The sequence below is a fragment of the Chrysochloris asiatica genome, unplaced genomic scaffold, assembly GCF_000296735.1.
Source record: "Chrysochloris asiatica unplaced genomic scaffold, ChrAsi1.0 scaffold00035, whole genome shotgun sequence".
NCBI classification, from domain to species: domain Eukaryota; kingdom Metazoa; phylum Chordata; class Mammalia; order Afrosoricida; family Chrysochloridae; genus Chrysochloris; species Chrysochloris asiatica.
The window spans coordinates 6,787,401-6,810,015 of NW_006408553.1; the positions used below are offsets into that span (position 1 = coordinate 6,787,401).

At 42.6% G+C, this 22,615-nt stretch overlaps 1 protein-coding gene across 2 annotated transcripts; it reads left to right on the forward strand.

Moving 5' to 3' along the window:
• The first annotated feature begins 7,558 nt into the window (after positions 1 to 7,558).
• PLAT (plasminogen activator, tissue) lies at positions 7,559 to 21,501 on the forward strand. 2 transcript variants are annotated; one of them, XM_006859926.1, is made up of 13 exons: positions 7,559 to 7,630; positions 8,925 to 8,967; positions 10,023 to 10,160; positions 11,089 to 11,199; positions 11,541 to 11,715; positions 11,818 to 11,909; positions 13,095 to 13,269; positions 13,817 to 13,902; positions 15,612 to 15,807; positions 16,212 to 16,348; positions 16,519 to 16,659; positions 18,831 to 18,997; positions 21,343 to 21,501. In XM_006859926.1, exons 1-13 carry the CDS (start codon positions 7,559 to 7,561, stop codon positions 21,499 to 21,501), a joined length of 1,692 nt encoding a protein of 563 aa, XP_006859988.1. The 2 variants fall into 2 exon arrangements, with proteins under 2 accessions (XP_006859988.1, XP_006859989.1); XM_006859927.1 differs by lacking the exon at positions 10,023 to 10,160.
• Positions 21,502 to 22,615: the final 1,114 nt, after the last annotated feature.

Genomic DNA, 22,615 nt, shown 5'->3' on the forward strand with positions numbered 1-22,615 from the left:
TTTCAGTGAAGCCTTCAGAGTAAAACAGATGTAAAAGAAAGATTTAGCAATCTACCCAAAATATCAGCCAATGAAAACCCGATGGATCGCAACAGTTCAGTTCCCATTGTGCCATACATAGACCAGAGACCAAGCTAACAGCAGCTATCAATAGTTGTGGAGTCATGGTGTGGTGCTGTGGGTTAATGTGTCAGACTACAAAATCATTTGAACTGCAAGGTCAGTGGTTCAAGCTCACCACCTGCTCCTCCTAAACAGGGTCGCTATGGGTTAGAATCAACTCAACGGCACTTAACAACAACAACAGCAATAGTTGTGGCAAGAGCCAGTGTCTGCCACCTGGGCTCACCAGCTGTTCCTTGGAAACCCTAAACAGGGTCGCTATGGGTCAGAATCAACTCAACAGCACTTACCAACAATAGCAGCAAAAGTTGTGGCAAGAGCCAGTGTCTGCCAACTGGAAAGCTCCAGTTTCCTTATTTTACGCCCATAAACTTAACCAGTATGGTCTCCATCAGAAGAGCCTTATCAGTACTAAGAGCCTGGTCTGCCAGCTGTCTTCAGCTGCTAATCTGACTTTCTCGGAGATGTATGAAGCATAAACAGGTCTGGGAAAGGCAAATAAAACACACACACAACAGATTAAAAAGAAGATAAACGATGTCACCCCAGATACAGGAAGTAAAACCCACTGTTAATATTGTGATGAGGTATGAGATTTTATATAAATAGCAAAAAAATCAATGTCCAGAGGATCTAGGATCTAGAAAAAAAAAAAAAAATTGTTGTTGTTAAGTGCCATCAAGTCAGTTCTGACTCCTAGTAACCCTGTATAGGGTTCCCAAGGGACGGTTGGTGGGTTGGTGGGTTTGAACTGCCAACCTTGTGGTTTACAGTCCAGTGCTACACCAGGAGTCTTAGGAAACAGTATTTGGTATTAATATTTTAGCATGATGAGGACCCCACAGATCTTGACATTTCTTCTACCTAGGTGACAAATTTTTGTCCCCTGATTGATGATGATGTTTATGATAATAGTTGTAGTTAGTAACACCTACTGTGTACCAGGGACTCCTGGTGTGGTGCTGTAGGATTACCACTGCACTGAGAATCCCATGGTTAGCAGCTCAAACCCACCAGCTTTTCCTCAGAAACCTTATACAATGGGTCTCTATGAGTTGGAATCGACTCGACAGCACTTAACAATAACAACAACAACTGTGTACCAAACATTGAGGGTTTTTTGTTTTTTTTCTTTGATCATCGTAACAATTCAGCAATGTGGGAATGATACGCCTACTAAAAAACCATGAACTCATTAGGATAATGAGAAAATGCAGGCTGAGAGAGGCAAAGTTGTCCACACACAACTTGTAAGTAGCAATTGGAATTTGTGAACTTTGAACACATTAACCTGTTGTTCAGGACAGAATCGGACTAACCTATATGGTTTCCAAGGCTGTCCTTTTTTGGTGCTATAGAATAAGCACTGGACTGGTAACCACAAGGTTGGTGGTTCAAACCCACCAGCCGCTCCTTGGAAACCCTATATAAGGTTGCTATGTGACAGAACTGATTCAGCGGCACTTAACAACAACAACAATCTTTATAAAAGCAGACTTTCTCTAGTGGAGTGGCTGGTGGATTTGAACTACTGGCCTTTTAGTTTGCATCCTACAGCTTAACCACAGTGCCACCAGAGCTCTTTGAACTTACTGTTGTTGTTACATGCCCTCAAGTTAGTTCTACCTCATAGCAGTCCCATGCATAATAGAACGAACTGCTGCTGCCTGGTCCAGAACCATTCCTATATTTGAGCCCATTGTTGCAGCCACTAAGTCAATTCATCTTATTGAGGGTCTTCCTCTTTTGTTTTTTTTGCTAAAGTCTACTTTACCAAGCATGATGGCCTTCTCCAGGAACAGGTCCCTCCTGACGACATTGTTGTAGTTGTTGTTAAGTGTTGTGGAGTCTTCTCTGACTAATGATGACCTTATATATACAAGAATGAAATGTCACCCTGTCCCATGCCATCTTCATGATAATTGATACATTTGAGTCTACTGTGGCTATTATGTACAGCTAGCTATCTTATTTAGGATTTCCCTCATTGTCACTGGCCTTCTACCAACCATGATATCCTTTTTTAGCAATTCATCTTTCCTGACATATCCAAGGTTGTTGTTAAGTACTGTTGAGTCGGTTCCAACCCATAGTGACCCTGAATAGAGTCTCCAAAGAGCGGCTGGTGAGCTTGAACCACCAACTTTGTGGTTCAAACTGACCTTGCAGTTCAGTACGTTAAACCACAGTGCCACACCAGGACTCATATCTAAGGCAAGCAAGTGAAAATCCAGTATGGCAGGAGTAGTGGAAAGAGCATGGGGTTCTGAATAGAAGTGCTAGTAACTAGGAGCCCTGCTGTGACTCTGCGGGTTAATGTGCTGGACTGCGATGTCAGTTTGAACTGTAAAGCTGGTGGTTCAAGTTCACCAGACGCTTCTCAGAAACCCTATCCAAGTCACTATGAGTTAGAACCGACTCAACAACACTTAACAACAACAACTAGTAACTAGGTGTCCTTGGTTGAGCTCTGAGGTGACCTCTTGCAGACTGTACCACCGTAGGACAAGTTCCTCACACATTTGAAGTCCATTCTCCCATCTATTAAAATAAGAACCTAAGATTGCTTTAAAGGATTTAATTTATGTAAGGGTTTTGTAAACTCAATGCCTGGCAAGTGGTAAAGTCTTCAAATACTTATTGAGGAAGGGCATGTATCTCAAAACTACACTATAAATGTAATGGTTTCACATAAAAATGTAAAATGTGAATAAATTAAAGTCGTAATATAATGAAAGCTTCTGATCATTATTTCCTGATTTCAGGTGTGTTGTAATCTGGTGGTAGGTTAAAGAATTATCAAAGTACTGTGTACTGAATTACCTCGTAGTGATGTTTACTTTAGGGAGTGGAAGGAACATGAAGAACTATCACCATTGCTTAGCCACTTAGATTAATATTAGATTTCAGGGTTGCTTCCGACTCATGGCAACCTCATGTGTCAGAGTAGAACTGTTCTCCATAGTAAACTGGGTAACTGTTAAGAGTGAGTGTTGCTTGTGAATCTAGGAAGACAGACATCTATCCTACCATCTCCTAAAAACTAAAAACAAAAGTAACCCTTTCCTAATAAACATAGATCCCTTTGAAGAAAAACAAGGTTTAGCTAGCAAATGCTAATTCAATTAGTGAGTGCAATAAAATGTTAACCCCAAAGTCTTGATTTTAAACAAACCACCATTTTTATAGATGGGAGAATTGGACTTCAAAAGGACTTCCTTTATAAATACGAATTTACTCTTTGGTAATACAGCCTATAAAATGCCACTTCAGGACTCAGTCCAGTATACCTGACTACCAAGTATGGCTATCTAAAACCTCATTTTCTTTTCACTATTCTTTATAGTCTCTGCAATACTGGACTTTCACTGGCTTACTTTGGAAACGTAGGTCATCCAGAAAGATCAGTTGCTAGAAAGGACATCTTAATTGGTAGAGGACTAATGAAAATGAGGTACACCCTTGCTGGTTACCAGATCATTGTTCTGTTTCCCCCTAGAGCATTCATCATTCACATGCTGTTTGGAGGTGCCAATGAGCAATCACTTGGTTGCTATAGCCAACAGGACCAAACATGGTTTCCAGGCAGGAAGTTCTTAATAATTTAGTGCTGCTATAACAGAAATACCATAAGTGGATGGCTTTAACAAACAGAAATAGATTTTCTCTCAGTTTAGGAGACTAGAAGTCCTAACTCAGAGTGCACTATTGGGAGGTTTGCCCTCTATGCCAGTTCTTGGAAGAAGGTCCTTGTCTCTTTTCAACTCTGTTCCTCAGTTTCTTGGTGGCTTTCACGTGTCTTGGCATCTATCTTACCCCATCTCTGCTCTGCTCCCTTGTATATTCTTTTAGATCTCAAGCGATTGATTCAAGATACACCTTATACTAATCCTGCCTCATTAATTCAATAAAGATAATTTATTCCCAAATGGGATTCTAATCACAAGAAGAGGTTAGAATTTACAGCACATGTATTTTGGGGGACATAATTCCATCTGTAACAGATGCTCTGCAGGACACACGTGCCATGTTGGAAGCAGACAAGCCCACTGTGGACAGATTGCAAGTTGTGTCCTACACAAGGATGCTTTGTCCACACATCCTTGAAATCCAACTCAGTTTATTTGCCAAGTCACATGTCTTGGCATAGGGCTGCGTCCACATGGAGAAAAGGACAAATTTTTTTTTTCTTTCTATTTTGCACAACTTCTTTGTCAACTTGCCAAGCCCTGTGCATGCAAAGAGCCATGCATAGAGAAAGTGCCATTTGCAAATTTGCAAAAAGCAACTGTGTGTGCTAGGGTGGGCCTGCCACGGTTGGGGCCTTGGAAACCCCTCTCAATACAGTGATACTTTCCGTGATTCAGGGATTCCAGTCCAACAAAAAGGTCAGCCACCCTGGTGGAATTTCTTTCTTTTCCTTGTTTTTCCCCCCAGTTCCTTGGTAATTCTGGGAACTATTGAGTAGAACAAAAGAAAACGCAAGTGTTAGTATTTATAAAATAAGCTTCCAAAGGAGTTTTTCCCTCTAAGATATACTCCTAAGATTTCATTTCCCACCCTGATCTCACCATGAGCACTTGGCACTTCTCCCATTGGTGGGAGACTGTGGTCTAAGGAGGCCAAGTGTATCCTGACCTAGGCCCCATAGGCCCCAAGTCTGAGCGCACATTTCTCGTATTCACTTTGTTCTTTGTCCAGGCGGTTCCCTCAGACTTCTATGCCCACCTCTTTAACAAAGGCAAAACAAGGACACTTTTTATCTTGCCTCTCTTCTTTCTCCCTTGTCTATGGACAGCACTGCTTTCCTACTGGCAGGATGACTCATTTCTTTGTCATCCTCTTGCACCAAACGGCCTGTCCAGCTGCTCGAATTGCCTCTGTTTGTGCAGCATGGATGCAGCTTTCATTTTGCTTGTATGAGACTAGTTTGCACTGGATTCTATGAAGACCCAGGAGGGCCACAAGAATCCTAGGAAGATTAAGGATTAGTAGAAGAGAGACAAGTCTCTATTTAACTCTTTTAGGAGCCAAAAACAAAACTAGACTCCTTTCCCTCACAGTTTTGAAAAATAATTTAACTTGATGCAGATGTTTTGAGTTTTTGCACTCAGCCCTAAGCCATACTCCTTTTCCCCACCTAGTCCACCTCTCTCCTGTCTCGATTTGCTAGGGGAGAAAGCTGTCGGAGAGGCAGGGAATACAAAGGTAGTAATACTTCATCTCTCACTTTGCAATTCTCTAACATCTAGAACTGTGTTCCATTAAGAGGACTTTGAGTTCTTAAAATAAATCAGTAGTTTTTCGTGCTTCCAGAAGAGACACTAACCCAATCCCCAGAATTCATGTGAATTTTATTGAAAGGACCAGTTGATTTAGAATGGAAGAGAAGAGTTAAGTTCTTTGTTTGGTTGGTGGTTCATTGACTCATTCATTCACCCTTTGTTTCATTCAGAATTTCTTCAAAGAGTCCTCACCCTTTAGAGCTAAGTTATAATTTCAGTCCTAAAGACTTGATCTAGGTAGTAAATTTTGGGACCATCTATAAATATGTGAAGAATTACTACCATTGGGAAGTAAGAAGACTATTTTTTTTAAGGTGTTGAGTAAATATTTATGTTCTTATGAAAATAACGTATACTGAATGCCAACTAGAAAATTGGCCATTCCCTCTTCCTCTCTTTTTTTTGCCTTCTATTTCTCTCTCTCTCTCTGTTTTTCTTTTTCTTTAATTATTTTATGTGACTTTCCAAGGCAACTGAAGGAAGTAAGTATTAAGAAAATTTATTTTTAGAGGTTACAAGTAATGGGCTAAAATTTAAGAAAGAAAACTTGAAAGGAACTTAGGGAAATTTTGAGAAGAGAAATTAGGGGAAAGCAGAGAAAGGAAGTCTGGGGAAAGTCCCTGTGATTCCACTGTGTGATTCTGTTTTGGATATGTGTCCTGGTGGCACCATGGGTTAAACATTGGCCTAAGTGTTAGGCTGCTCACCAAAAGGTCAGCGATTCAAACCCATCAGCTATCCACTGAAAAAGATGAGGCAGTCTGCGTCCATAGAAGTTTGCAGCCATGAAACCCAATAGAACCCTTTAGAGTTACTAGGAGTTGAAATCCATTCTAGAGTAATGGAGTTTCTTTGTTTTGACAACTCCCTGAACCTTTCTTTCTTCAGCAACTACCTGAAACCAATGAGTAGTAAGTAGCACATCTGCCTCCTCTGTGAGAAAAGAAAAAAAAACCTGCCTTGGAAGGTATGCCACATTAAAACAAAGGTCCTTTGCCATGAAGAGAGGAGACAAGGCCATGCTCTATATTGTGTTATTGGGCACACTCTTGCTCAGATCCTCCTGCACTGCCTTTCACCCTCCATCCCCAGCTCTGTTTTTCCCTCTATTGCCTGTCATCAGCTACCCAAGAAAACTCAGTCTGGCATAAAGAGCCCCCTCCCTCCCTCTTATATCCTTGCTCTGAAGAGACCTTGTGAGAATGTGAGTAGGACAGGATTTCCAACAGAGTTAGCAAAGAAACAAAGAAGGGGCCAGAACAAGTCAAAGATGAAAGTTCTAGAAGCTTCTGAACTGATAGAGGGATGAAGCCCCTGTGGGTCCTTGGGATAAGGGGGGAGGGGTGGGATCAAAAAGTTGTTGTGACTGAAGGGAAATGAGTCAAGGGAAGAAATGTCCTAATTTAATTCTCATGGATGAAGGAGTAAGAGGGCCTGCCAAACCACAAAATAACACCCCAACCAACTAACCTACTTTAAGTTGCTGAGAGCAAGATCACTGGGGAAAGGCAAATGGAAACTGCGAACTTCAGGATCCAGGAAGATCTGAGTCTAATGACCCCAAACCAGATGCCTCCTCTCCTTTTTGCAAATATGTACTTTGTCAGGTCTGTTACAGTCTATAAAAAAAGAGGTAGACATTCCGATGGAGGGATGGGATGGGGGAGGGATGGCTTGGAGACAGCCTTGCCTTTCTTGGTCGGACCAAGGGGAGGGCTCCAAACATGGAATGGGCTCTATTATAAGTGGAACAATGGAGGCAATCTGAGGTAAACTGGCACTGTGATGTGCTGGCCATAAAATCCCCGTAGCTTCCTCTGAAAAAGTCAGAGAGAGGACATTACTGTGGCTTAAATAGTCAGTCCAGGGCAGGAATCCACTTCTAGGGAAATCCAGCCAGGGAACTGTGGCAGCTGGGCAGCCAAAAGTGCCCTTCAGTGCACAGAAATCTCTGGGCAAAAGCATCCTCCAGACACTTGTCCCAGTATTTGCCATTGTGGGAGCTGATGCTGAAGGGATCCAGTCATGGTAAACTCTAAGGTTCTTAAACTTGGTCACATGTCATATACTCTGAGTTCTCACATCACATTTCACTTCCCCCTCACTTGCTCCTTCTTCTTTCAGAATTTAAAGGGCAGTCTGAAGTAATGATGAATAAAATGAAGAGAGAACTCATATGTCTATCTCTGCTTTGTGGCATAGTCTTCACTTTGTCCAACCAGGTAAGATGCCCAGGTCATCTCTCTGTGCCCTGTCCCTTGTAGCTACAATAATTCTAGAAACTCCTTGTATAATTAGAAGTTTGCACCCACGTCCAAGAGGTGCAAGTGGTGTCAAAGAATTGAAAGGCAAAGGAAGAGAGGCTCAGTGTACCTGTAGAATGCATACAAATGCAGGGGCTTCAAAAAGTTCATAGAAAAATGGAATTAAGAGATAATGTAATTTTTCCACCAACTTTTTTTTAAAGCCTCCTTGCACATAGCCACCCTGCATATAGGATTCAGAATCCCAGAGGTGAAACAATAGGTACTAACTTGAGTAAACAGTCTCAGTTCGCTGCCTCTGAATGCCTTGTTTGGAGCTTGATTTTAAAGAATGTGCTTGAATTAATCCATGAAGTATTAATAAAGGATAATGTAAGCACTGTAAGTCATAAGATGAATTAAACTGCCCTCTTGCTGCTTATTATCAAGCTGGAAAGGCAACCACATTCTTTGAAAATGCAGTGAAGGGCATCAGATGCCACATGAGCATCCTGAGGTGCCGGGCTGCAGAGCGAGAAGAGGCTGGAGTGACTACATGGCAGAGGTAGCATGTAGAACGCTGCTGTCCAGCATGTTGTTATTGTTGTTAAGTGCCGTCAAGTCGATTCGACCCATAGCGACCCTGTATAGGGTTTCCAAGGAGCGGCTGGTGAGCTTGAACCACTGACCTTGCAGTTCAAATGACTTTGCAGTCTGATGCATTAACCCACAGTGCCACACCAGGCATGGTGCCTACTAAGTACCTGTGACTTTTTAACTTAGAAATTAATTACAATTCTATAAAGTTGAAAATTCATCTTCTCAGTCACACTACTTACATTTCAAGCACTCAGCATCTACCTGTGACTAGTAGCCGCATTGGACAACACAGTTATAGACCATTTCCATCACATAGAAAGTTATTTTGGAAAGAAGGAGAGTCCTGGTATGATGCTATAGGATAAGCACTGGACTACTAACCACAAGGTAGGTGGTTCAAATCCACCAACTGCTATTGAAAACCCTATAAGGGTTGCTATGAGTCAAAATTGACACCACAGCACTTAATAACAACATCTAGAAGGGAGAAGAAAAGTTAGAAAAGAAGCAAGAAATGAGCATTCAATGTGGGGCCGGTTCCCTTCGGGTGAGCTCAGGGCAGGTGATGTCTGATGAATTGGTGGGTTCCTGGATGGTCTTCTGGTTTGGTCACATTTATTCTTAAGACACCCAGCATTTGCTGATCCTCCCTCCACCTTTGGTCTCTGTGCAGGAAAGCAATACCCGATTCAGAAGAGGAACCAGATCTTACAGAGGTAAGATAAGGCTGCGGAGGAGGGGTTTGTGTGAAGCAGAAGGCAGAGTCGGGACTTAGGATGGATGAAGGGAGCATTAGGCTCAGCAAGAGGATTTATCTTCTACCTATGACCTGTTTACTTAAGCTGGTAAAGGTGGAATTATGCAGAGAGGTTTAACAAAGATGTCTGTGTCATCCATCCATAATTTATCTCTGTTCACTCAGTGAGCTGATGCCAACTAGCCAGGTTCTGAGAGGAACAGGAGCACATGTCCTCACAAGGAGTCAGGCTCTCATGGTATTACAAAGCTGGCAGGTACCTGGCACAAAGCTTTTGTTATACATGGGAGAAAATAGAGCCCAGGAGAGATGAAGCAGCTTGCTGAAGGCCACACAACAGCCAATTTAGGACAGTGAGACAGTTCTGGGTCCTCTATGGTCTTCTCCTAGGTTGTAATCCCAGTCCTGGAGTCATGGTATAGTATTGTGGGATAACGTGCTAGATCACAAGATTGATTTGAACTGACAGGTCGGCAGTTCAAATTCACCAGCTACTCTTTGAAAACCCTATACAGGGTTTCTATGAGTCGGAATCAACCCGAGTAGAAACCGACTCTCACTTAACAGCAACAACAGAGGGTCAGTGGGATTACAGTGGGACTCATGGTGTGACGTGCTATAGAACAAGCACCGAACTGCTAACCACAGGGCCCATGGTTCACTTCTACCAGCTGCTCCTCAAAAACTCTATACAGGGTTTCTATGAGTCAGAACAGACTCATAGCATATATACAGTAACATATTTGATGAATTAAAAATGGAAAATCAGAGCATTATTTAATAAATGATAGATAAATTGTCTCAAGACAGAAGCCCATCAGAGGAAAAACAATGAAAGGGGTCTTGGGTGACAAAATACTAGGTATTTGTTGTCTACCAGCAGAGAGCAAGAAAAGTGTCAAGGATGGCTTATACTGAAAGCAAAATAGGGATTCTTCTTAGTAGAGGCAGGCATTGGTAAGCCGTTATTTTGTGAGCTTTTCTCTAAAGAGCCCAGCCTATCTTTTGTTACAGTGACCTGCAGAGATGAAAAAACCCAGATGATCTACCTGCAACACGAGTCATGGCTGCGCCCCATGCTCAGAGGCAACCGGGTGGAGTACTGTTGGTGTAACAGTGGCAGGTCTCAGTGCCACTCTGTGCCTGTCAAAAGTACGTATTGGACTTTGCTCTGAGGTTTCCAAATCCAGGGGTCCAGTTTATGGGCTGAAACCCTGTCTTTCATGTCTACCCGTATCTTCAAAAGGAAATTCCAGGCATGATCTGCCTTAGGAAAAGGTGAAGATGGCAAAGAAAGAAACAGACTGAGACTATGTGAACTTAGGCAAATGCTTTCACTTGCTGAGCCGTTTTTTCATCTGTAAAATGGGGAAATAATGATCTATGCTTCATAGATGGCTTCAGGGATTAAATGAATTGATTTTTTAAAGCCACTTAGAATAGTTCATGGCCTACAGAATGCCCTCTTAAAAACTATAATTATTTGACTTATAAAAAAATAAACACATGATTTTCTGTGATGATTTAAATGTGTTAATTTTTTTAAAAGCAGAACACTTTACAAAGGAGAATGTTGTTGTTGTTGTTAAGTGCCTTCAAGTCAGTTCTGACTCATAGCAACCCTGTATATGGTTTGTGAGATTTTTAAATCTTAGTGCCTGATCTATAGAAAACACTGATAAAACTTGAATAATTCTTGAAGCTGGTTTGAATTGTACTTGTCACTAACCACCCTCCAGTCAGCACCCTCCAGGTGCCTCCCATGGAATAAAACATTGCTCTGTTCAGCATCATCCCATTGCTGTTGAGTTAGTTCCGACTTAAAGCAATGCTACGTTCAACAGAACGAAACACTGCCTGGTTCTGCATCCTTGTAACCATTCCCATCTGAACCCATTATTGCAGCTACTGTATCAATCCATCTCACTGAGGGTCTTCTTCTGTTTTACTGACAGATGGGTAGTGGCTGTGCCTTATCTGGGAATTGAACCCAGGTTTCCTGCACAGAAGACAAGGATTCTATCATAACTACCACTGTCCCCTGGAAGTACTGAGGAATTTTCTTTTTCATATTTGACAGGTTGCAGCGAACCAAGGTGCTTCAATGGGGGGATATGTCGGCAAGCTCTGTATTTCCCAGATTTTGTCTGCCAGTGCCCTGAAGGATATATGGGGAAACGCTGTGAAATAGGTGAGTGGATAGATGGATGTAAGAGAGGGACTGAAATCCCAACTCCCAAATTTATCCAGAAAGGAAAAGAAGTGCATGGTGGCAAGGCAATGGTGGGAGTGAGAACAGGAAAGGACCATCCAATGGTGGGTTAGGAAGCCAAAGTCCTAGGCCCAACAGGCAGAGCCTTAGGGGTGTGGAGCTTGAATCCAGCCACCTGATTTACCCCATGGGCTGCAGGTGCATCAGCAGCTACTCTGCCTCCTCAGTTTGCTGCCATGATAGAAAGATGTGAGAACGTTCAAAAGCTAAATGGGAGGGGGGTTCACTCACCGGGTGTCATGTGTCTTGCTTTAAACCAGATGCCAAGGCCAAGTGTTATGAGGACCAGGGAGTCACCTACAGAGGCACGTGGAGCACAGCAGAAAGCGGGGCAGAGTGCATCAACTGGAACAGCAGTGCTCTGGCCCTGAAGGCCTACAATGGGCGGAGGCAGAACGCCCTCAAGCTGGGCCTCGGCAACCACAACTACTGCAGGTGAGAAGGGTTTTCACAGGCAAGAAGCTGCTACAGGTGGGGAGAAAGCCCTTGGTGCCTGGGTCACAGGGAAGCTCACGTCTAACCTCTCTGATTTTTTAGGAACCCAGATCAAGACTCGAAGCCCTGGTGCTATATCTTTAAGGCGGGGAAGTACAGTGCGGAGTTCTGCAGCACACCAGCCTGCCCCAAGGGTAAGGGCGCCACCCCAGATCCTCCTGTAGCATCTGGGTAAAAGCTTCAGGGTCCATCGTGTTGGTTACTGAGGCAAGGAAGTGAAGGGACTTAGGTCTTCGCCCAGGCTTGGCCACTAACTCGGTGTTAGATCTTGACTCCCCCTGACAACCCTCAGTTTCATTTTCTACAGAGGAGAGGATGGGATTGATCAGTGGTCTCTCATCCTTTTGAGAATGAAGTCTCTCTCTACTCAATGGCAGTTAACAACAACAGAAATGTGGGGTTGGGAGGTGGACTATCTTCTCTCTCTCTCTCAAAACATTTTAATGTGAAAGTTTTTTTCCAGATTGACAAAAATGCTAAGTCACAACAAGGTACTATGAATTCAGTGGTGCTTTTACTTAACAACACTATATGTGTGTGTGTGTGTGTGTGTGTGTGTGTGTGTGAGTGAATATAGATATATATCTTTATTAGCTGTAGAATTAATGCATATATATATGAAGTCTTGGTGTGGCATTGTAGGATAAGCACTGGATTGCTAACCACAAGGTCAGAAGTTCAAATCCACCAGTGGTCCTTAGAAACCCTTTGCAGGGCCACTAAGAGTTGGAACTGATTCAACAGCACAACAACAACATACATATATTTATATGTATGTGTTAAGTTTACAGGTAATGCTGGTGTATCTGTGAATTTGAGGACTCTTTATAATAGTTCTAAAGTATCCTCTTTACCTCACAAGGTCTGGTCCAAGTCGGGACTCACTGGTTTAGATTACTTATGCAGAGTGGTATATTTTGTCAGTTTCAAATGGGAAGAGTGCAAAGTGAGGCAAATAGATAAAAACAGGTAACATTCTAAGGCTCAACCACTCTTCTCACTTTCCAAGTCCATGGCCCTCACTACGAATTGAACATATCACCCTTTCATGCTGAACCTGAGTATACCTCAGAGTCTCTCTCAACATAACACCTAGAAAGCCACATCCAAGTGATGGAAGTTGGGATGTGAGATAAAATTCATTTGACATCCCTAAGTAAAAGGACTTGAAGAAAGAGAGAAAAGAGGAGCGAGATGGTATCACACCCTTTTCAGTGCTGTCCTGGTTTACAACTTCCCTGTTCATACCTCCAAGTCAGGCTCTACTGAATGATATGACCAATAGGTTTTGTTTCAGTTTGAGATATCTTTTGTTCTAGGAAAAACTGGTGATTGCTACATTGGAAAAGGGTTAGATTACCGTGGTACCCACAGTCTCACCACATCTGGTGCCACCTGCCTCAAGTGGGATTCTGTCATCCTGATGCGCAAGATTTACACAGTGTGGACTGCCAACGCGCAGGCACTGGGTCTTGGCAAACACAACTACTGCCGGTGTGTAGTGCGGAGTCCAAGGGATTCATGGGCATGCGAGGCGGGTAGGATGGGGATGCGGATTGGGAGATTTGGTGCTTAATCTTATGAAAGATTCACTGAGTTGGAAGAAACACTGAATATAATATAATGTAACCTTCCTTTGGTAGAATAGCATCTATTATGAAAAGTCAGACACACCCCTTTCTCAATGAGAACGCTCCTTTAGGGGTTTGGTCCCATAGCCATTTAATACTCAACTGCTCCATTCTGATGTAGTACCTTCACTTCAGTGGATTAATAAAGAATTTCTTTACAGAATAGGTCATAGTTCTCTCAACAGCTCTGTGAGATTAGACAGCTGTATTACTGAAAGAAAATTAAAGTTAAAAATAAGTTATTTGGGGTATGGTGGGAATCTAAAATAGAGCCACGTCCAGAGCTCAGGGTGCTCTCCCCCAAGGCAGTGTTTTTGACATTGATATACTGAGCCTCCTCTCTTTCTCACGTGGACTGTGATATGTTATCTGGAAAAAAATGTAAACTTCTGAAACTCCTTATTATCCAGGAATCCAGATGGGGATGCCAAGCCCTGGTGTCATGTGCTGAAGGACCGCCAACTGACATGGGAATACTGTGATGTGCCTCAGTGCTGTAAGGGCTAACCTTTGGCTACTTTCCTTTGTCCAGTTTCACTTCTTCACCATTTCCTCTGCCACTTTCTGTGTCTTCACAGCTGTCTGATTCAGACCGTAAAGCTGTCTTGGTGGGAAGGGGGACTTCCATCACTCAAGCAATGGTGGGGCAGCAACACTCTTGGACAAGTGTACACCAATTTCAGAATGTAGGGATGAGGCTGTTATATATTGTTGTTAAGTGCAGTCAAGTTGGTCCTGACTTGTAGTGACCCTGTATAGGGTTTCTGAAGAGCAACTGGTGGGTTTGAACTGCTGACCTTGAGGTTAGCAGTCCAGTGAGGAGGCAAAAAGAAAGAATAGACAATCTATTCTAATTTTTGTTGAAGTAGCCTTCACTAAGAATTCAGTAGGCTTCCAACTTTTCTCTCTAGGTTAGTAATGATGATGGTGGTTGTTGTTGTTATTAAGTGCTGTCGAGTTGGTCAGACTCATAGCGACTCTATATAGGGTTTCCAAGGAGCTGCTCTTGAATTTGAACCACCGACCTTGTGATTCAAAGTGACCTTAAGGTCCAGTGCATTATCCTGCAATGCCACACCAAGACTCTGATGATGGTGGTGGTAGTGGTAAATGTGAGGAAGAAGATAATGTCTCTCACATATGACTTCTTAGAAGATAAAGCACTTTCATAGCATTCTCACAGCAATCTGAAGAGAAATCATCTTCCTATCTCCATTTTACAGATTAGTAAATCATCTCTCAGAAGTCATGCAGCCTGCCCAAGTTCACTGGGTTCTCAGGTGGCAGAGCTGGAATCTGATCCTTTATTCCCTGACTGTTTCTACTGTGAATTCTTTAGTTTTTCTCACCAAACTCAGTTAACACAAGGGGACTGGGTTAGTGATAGAGGATAGGTGACAAAGAAAATTCAAATGTTGCTAAATGTAAATCGTTAGTTTGGAAATTGAGAATAGATTGATGTGTCTGAGAAAGGATTAAGTTCAGTTCCTGTGAACACACAGATCCGCCAGTATGTTCCTCAAGGACTGGGAAGATAAGACATGAGCTGCCAGTGAATTCACAACCAAGGTCATTTATGGTGTGTCCTCAGTAAGAGGCATCAGTAAGCTTGCTCAGATCTTCCTGGACGGAGGTATTAAAAGAAAGCTTTGAGGAAGTAGGACTTTATGTAGGCCTTGAAGGATAGGTGAAGGTTAAGTAGATGGAAAAGCAATGGTGTAGACATTCTCCAAAAGGAAGCTGAAGGGGTTTTGCTTAGCCTGTCTCATGATTTCTTAAGCTAGGAAGTGATGGCAGGAAAAACTACAGGCAGTGAAACATAGTAGAAAGATCTCCAGCTTTAGAGTCAGAGAGAGACTTCAAATGCAGATTCCATTGTGACCTTGGTCATAAATATGTCAGTTTCTCCGAAGCTCAGTGTTGTGAGCGGAACAAGGAGGCTTCAAAAAAATTCCATTATCTTTTCATTTTCCCAGGAAATTTTGAAGCCCCTCATACAGTACTTAGCATGTACTCAACTTAGGATGTACTCAACAAGTTAGAGTGGTGAGTTTTTTACCTTGTAAACTGTCACATCACTCTGAAGAACGCAGTGAGCCCTGTAGAAACTCGGGGGTTCCAGAGAAGAAATGAAGATGGGTGCTCGAGGGCCTCATCTCAGGGACCAAAAGTCTGATGTCCCTTCTCTGTCCTTGGCTCTTCCAGCCACCTGTGGCCTAAGACAGTACAAGCAACCTCAGTTTCGCATTAAAGGAGGACTCTACACGGACATCGCCTCTCATCCCTGGCAGGCCGCCATCTTTGTCAAGAACAGGAGATCACCTGGAGAGAGATTTCTGTGTGGGGGAGTACTCATCAGTTCTTGCTGGGTGCTGTCTGCTGCCCACTGCTTCCAGGAAAGGTAGGACCTTGGAAACCCAGTAGATTTTTCTACCCTCTAAGGTGCTATGGTAGTATAGTGGTGAGGAGTTGGGCTGTTAACCTAAAGGTTAGCAGTTCAAAACTTTCAGCTGCTTCTTGGGAGAAAGAAGAAGCTTTCTGCTCCCATAAAGATTTGCAGCCTCAGAAACCCTATACAGGGTTGCTTTGAGTTGGAACTGACTCCATAGCACACCACCACCACCTCCACCACCAAGGCCTGGAAACTGGGATCCTGGTGTGGCATTGTAGGATAAGAACCACCAGCCACTCATCACAGGGTCGCTGAGTCAGAACTGACTCAATGGCACTTAACAACAACAAAGTCTTGAAACTAGGTGTGTTTATTAAAGGAAATCTGACATTTTATGGATCTGTCTCCACTAGGTTTCCTTACCAGAACCTTAAAGTGATCTTGGGCAGAACATACCGGTTGGTCTCTGGAGAGGAGGAACAGAAATTTGAAGTAGAAAAATACATCGTCCATAAGAACTTTGATGATGACACTTACAACAATGACATTGGTAAGAGATCAGGCTTCTCTCTGCTCCAGTCCCGACTTCCTCATCACAACTCACACCCACCCATGTGCACTCATACACCTACAGAAACACCACCTCCTTCCAGACCCTCACCCTGCTTCTCTCCCCTTTTCACACTAGACTTATCAATTCTCTCTCACTCTCCCTCCCAGCACTGCTGCAGCTGAAATCTGATTCATCCCAATGTGCTCAGGAAAGCGAGACTGTGCGCACTGTCTGCCTCCCTGAGGCCGGCCTGCAGCTACCTGATTGGACCGAATGTGAGCTGTCTGGGTACGGGAAGCACGAAGAGTGTAAGTGGAAGGAAGTCTGAACCCCATCCTGTCGGTTTGTAGGACAGCAAGAGGCTGACCAGACAGGAAAAAGTGGTCGCCCGAGCTGGGTTCCAGTCTCAGCTCAGACACTGCTTAAATGTAGGAAAGTTCCCTGTCTCCTTGAATGTGAGCCCATCATCTGCCTTACAAGGTCACTGTGTGGGTTGAGGAAGGTCTGGATATTATGAATGCTTTGAAATACTTAATATTTAAAGAAGATTCTGTGTAAGTGTAGTATAATGGTTAAAGGGGTTCCTAGGTTGCACAAACTTTTAAGTGCTTTACTAAGTAGTGGTTTCTAATCGGGCTGCAAATCGCAAGGTCAGTAGTTCAAAACTACCAGCTGCTCTGTGGGAGAAAGAGGAGGCTTTCTGCTCCTGTAAAGATTTACAGCCTCAGAAACCCTGGACAGGGTCGCTATGGGTCAGAACCGACTCAACGGCACATAACAACAACAACTAATACTAACCTGAAAGTTTGCACTCACTCAGAGATACCTTGGAAGAAAGGCCTAGTGATTTGCTTTTCCAAAAGGTCACAGCCTTGCAAACCCTCTGGAGCACACCTGTACTCTGCTCACATGGGGTCACCATGAGTCAAGTCGACTTGACAACTACTGGTGTTAATAGTGGAGAAATGTATATGATTCTTGGGCTCTGACGTTGTGCCTGTCTGAACTCAAATCCTAGATCTGCACTTAGCAGTGTGGTCCTGAACATGGTGTTTTATTTTATTTTATTTTAAAACTGCTTTCCTTATTGGCAAATTGGGGATTATTGTTGCTGTTAAGTGCTGTCAAGTTGGTTCTGGCTCATGGTGACCCGGGATATGGTTTCCAATGAGTGGCTTGTGGGTTTGAACTGCCAACCTTGTGTTTAGCAGTCCAGTACTTATCTTACAGCACCATACCAGGACTACTGCATATATATGTTGTTGTGTGCATCAAGTTAGTTTCCAAGTACTCCAAATTAGGAATGTTGTTATTGTTTTGTTAAGTGCTATTGAGTCAGTTCTAACCCATAGCGAATCTGTATAGTGTTTCTGAGGAGTGGTTGGTGAGCTTGAACCACTGACCTTTCTAATCAAACTGATTTTGAAGTCTAGCTCATTAACACACAATGCCACATCAGGACTCTAAATTAGATATATAACAACTTAATTCAATTAAGAGGATTAGGTGATATTAAAATGAAGTCTTGGTGTGCTACTGCAAGATAAGCACTGGACTGCTAACGGCAAGGTCGGTGGTTCAAACCTATTAGCCACTCCTTGGAAACCCTACATAGGGGCACTATGAGTCAGAGCCAATGTGATGGTATTTAACAATACCAGGTTAAAACAATGGATCTAAAGCAGAGGCTGTTTTGCTCCTTTAGGGATTTTTGGCACTGTCTGAGGACATTTTTTGTTGTCACAACTCCAGGGTGGGAGCTATTGTTGTTGTTAGGCGTCATCAAGTCAGTACCGACTCATAGCGATCCTATATGCACAACAGAATAGAACACTGGTTGGTCCTGGGCCAACTTCACAATCATTGCTACGTTTGAGCCCATTCTTGCCACCACTGTGCCAATCCATCTCGTTGGGGGTCTTCCTTTTTTTCTCTGACCCTCTACTTTATTAAACACTATATTATTCTCCAGGGACTGGTCCCTCGTGACAATATCTGAAGTATGTAGGGAGCTGATATTGGCATCTGGTAGAGACCAGGGATATGGCTAAATATCCTACAATGCACAGAACAGCCCTTTCTCAACAAATAATTTTCTAATCCAAAATAGCAAAAACACCACTGTAGAGGAGTGGTTGCGAAACGGACTGCAAAGCTCAGGGTCAGCAGTTCGAAACTACCAGCTGTTCCGCGGGAGAAAGATGAGGCTTTCTGCTCCCGTAAAGATTTACAGCCTCGGAAACCCTGTACAGGATCACTATGGGTCGGAACCAACTCCATGGCACTTAACAACAATAACAACAGAGGAACCCTGGGCTTGTTGTTTTTGTAGGTCCAAACTATCTGATATTCTCAGTACCATAGAGTTAAACATAATAAATGTTCAAAAGCACTTGATAAATGTTAGGTATTATTGGAAAATTTGTTTTCCTCTTTCCTTTCTCTAAAATCTGAGTGCGTTTTCTCTCCTGTCTTCTAGCGTCTCTTTTCTATTCTGAACGCCTGAAGGAGGCTCATGTCAGACTGTACCCATCCAGCCACTGCACGTCTCAGCATTTGTTCAACAAAACTGTCACCGACAATATGCTGTGCGCAGGGGACACTCGCAGCGGAGGGAGCCAAGTAAACCTGCATGATGCCTGCAAGGTAAGCATGAGAGTCTCTCCACACCCCAGGCCCACCCAAGGGTACAAATGTTCCTTGGTCAACAGGTTTTTAAACAAGAAGAAAAATATATACATATTAAATGAGAATTATGTGATTTCATCTTGGTGAGGTCCTGCGGATTCTAGATGAGAGCCTCAGTGAACAAAGCAGTTGGAGACAGATCAAAGTCACCCAAACTTATGAAATTTAAACTGCAGGAAATTTCCCCAGCGTCTGCACAGGAAACTCCACCTGATATAGGATATCCTGTTGTTGTTGTTGTTAGGTACCATCGAGTTGGTACCGACTCATAGTGACCCTATGCACAACAGAACAAAACACTGCCCGGTCCTGGGCCAACCTCACAATTGTTGCTACACTTGAGCCCGTTGATGATGCCACTTTGCCAATCCATCTCTATGGGGGTCTTCCTCTTTTTATCTGACCCTCCACCTTACCAAACATGATGTCCTTCTCCAGTGACTGGTCCCTCCTGACAATATGTCCGAAGTATGAGAGACAAAGTTTAGCCATCCTGGCCTCCAAGGAGCACTCTGGCTGCACTTCTTCCAACATAGATCTCTGTTGGTTCTTTTGGCAGCCCATGGCACTTTCAACATTCTCCTCCAACACCATAACTCAAAAGCATCAATTCTTCTGTGGTCTTCCTTATTCACTGTCCAGCTTTCGCATGCATATGAGGTTATTGAAAATACCATGGCTTGGGTCAAGCGCACCTTAGTCCTCAAGCTGACCTCTTTGCTCTTCAACACTTTAAAAAGGTCTTGTGCAGCAGATTTGCCTAATCATTACATTGTTTGATTTCTTGACTGCTGCTTCCATGAGTGTTGATAGTTGATCCAAGAAGAATGAAGTCCTTGACAACTTCAATCTTTTCTCCATTGATAAGAATGTTGTTTATTGGTCCAGTAGTGAGGAGTTTTGTTTTCTTTATATCGAGATGTAATACATACCGAATGCTGTGCCCAGGCAATTAAATGGCTATTGAAGTGATGGATACAGCAACACAAATTGAGAAATTATTGTCTTCTGTATGTGTTGGAGGGTTTGAAATCTGCTTTACAGAAGAGGCTCTTTCTGAGAAATAGAATATACACGATTTGAGAAAAATAATTTTTCAGCCCTAAGACCCTAGGAGGAGTCCTGGTGTGGCTCTGTGGGTTAAAGCACTGGACCACAAAGTCAGTTGGAACCACAAGGTCGGCAGTTCAAACTCATGAGCCACTCCTTAAAAACCCTATACAGGTTTGCTGTGAGTCAGAACTGACTCAACGACACTTAATAACAACAACAACAAGACCCTGGAAAAGCAAATTATTTCACTTGGCATTCTTGTCAGAATTAGTACTTATCTTTCACGATAACAAGATACTAGGAACATATAAACCTGCTGGTGGTAGTGGTGGCTGTGTGCCATGGAGTCGGTTCCGACTCATAGTGGCCCTGCACAGAGTTTCTGAGGCTGTAAATCTTTACGGGAGCAGAAAGCCTCATCTTTCTTCCGTGGAGCCACTGGAAGTTTTCAACTGCTGACCTTGCGGTTTGCAGCCCGATTTGTAACCACTACGCTCCCAGAGCTCCTTAAACCTGCTGGTATTGGGGCCTAAATATAGCTCAGGAACTGTTATTAAGTAGATATGTTAGTGCCTACAGTTTGCCAGTTGTTGGAAGAGAGTATAGTTGTCTCTCTGAACAGGGTTCCTACATTGAAGACTGTAGGCTGTGTTCTTATTAAATAATTATGTTGGCATTTTATTTTCCTTTATTTTGACTCCTTAACAGCTTCTGGTCTCTTTTTGAATGGTTTCTTCAGAAACCCCTACTGTGTCACCTAATTCAACAGTTATAAAAAGGTTGTATACAAAGTGAAACCATTGTTTGCAAACTTCAAGTTAAAAACCAATTCCCCAAACCATTTGGGTTTAATATCATAACAATTAACAAGAGTTTTAGTAGTGATCCATTATGGTCAGTGCTTTTCACGCTTTCTCCCAATGAATTCACTGAATTCACAATAACAACTGAATTCACATCATTCACATAACAAGTGCTTATAATCAAAGCACTGGTAGTTTCAGGACACATCGCTTAGTAAGTGGTGAAGTACAACCTAGAGATCTTTGAGGTATGGAATGTGAGGAATTATATCAATTCTACTTCACTTTAAATGTATAGATACAGACAATTCTGTAAAGGATCAAGGTAATTGAGGTGACAATGTCCGTCTCTGAATAATTTGAAGAATACAATATAGGACTGTAAACAGTAGCCCTAACTTCCTCCAAATGTTCTGCATTTTAACGAACCTGTTCTTTCTTTTGCAGGGTGACTCAGGAGGCCCTTTGGTGTGTATGAAGGACAAACGCATGATTTTGGTTGGCATCATCAGTTGGGGCCTTGGCTGCGGGCGGAAAGACGTTCCAGGTGTATATACCAAAGTTACTAAATACCTAGACTGGATTCAAGACAATATGCAACCATGACCAAGGAAACTCAATTCTCTGAAATCAACTGATAGCCTACCTTCTTCTTCAGAAGGCACACTGCAAAGATGGAGTGATTCTTTGTACAGTTTTCTCCATAAACCTTCATGTAAAAATGGGAGAACTGTCAGGAGAGGGGAGAGTATATAGTCTCACAAGTATCTCCCATTTTGGAACTTTTTCAGGAGTTAAGGTTTGATTTCAGAATGTAATCTGCCAGTGGGAAGACAGATAAATGAATGCCAGCTCCTACAGGAATACCACCTTGAATAGACAAAAAGCCCAGCCTCTTTATCTGTCAATATGAGCCACTTTGGAAATGGGGCCACCAAGATGTCCAATAATGAAGAGTAGCTAGAACCTTCAAGAAGGGATTGCATTAGAACTAGTAGGTATATAGAGTCACAAGAAAGCCAAACTGGACAACCAAGTAAGAGATGGGCTGCCAGTCAGATTGCAATATGTTTTTCCCAGAAACTTCAGGACCTCAACCATTCTTTGAGTCAAGTATTTGTCTCCCTTTCTCTACTCCATAGCTCTTGTATGGTATTCTTTACTTTTGTGTACAGTGTAAATCTTTTTTCTTTATAAACTTTGCCGTTGAACAGGAGAATATGTCATTTTAATAACCAATAAATGAGGCTTTAAATATTTATAACTAACAATCCATTTTCATTTTCTGTTGCCACAACCTTGTACTATACTGTGGTAAAATAATACATTAAAAATAAATATATTTTTCACATTTTTTTTTCCAAATCAGAGTGGACTGGTTTTGTTACACATGCAGTATGCAGTAACTCACAGCTTGTTTCTTGATGTTATTCATCTTTACATGATTTGAACCATCTGAAGTCCTTCCTTTTTAACATATACTGAGTACTTTCTACATACAAGGCAATGCACTAGGTGCTGAGGACAGTAAAAAGGGAGAGGAAAGGAGTTCTTGGTCTGACAGAGAAAATAGAGAAATGTTATTGTTGTCAAGTACTTTTGGGTCATTTCAGACTCATTGTGACCCTATATAGGGTTTCTAAGAAGTGTCTGGTGAGCTTGAACTGCCGACATTGCAGTTCAAATCCATCTTGCAGGCCAGTACATTAACCTGCAGCGC

Coding starts and splice junctions, on each gene's coding strand:
- PLAT (XM_006859926.1), top strand. CDS start 7,559: ATGAATAAAATGAAGAGAGAACTCATATGTCTATCTCTGCTTTGTGGC. Junction 16,660..18,830: donor GTACGGGAAGCACGAAGAGT/GTAAGTGGAAGG, acceptor CCTGTCTTCTAG/CGTCTCTTTTCTATTCTGAA. Junction 18,998..21,342: donor ACCTGCATGATGCCTGCAAG/GTAAGCATGAGA, acceptor TTTCTTTTGCAG/GGTGACTCAGGAGGCCCTTT.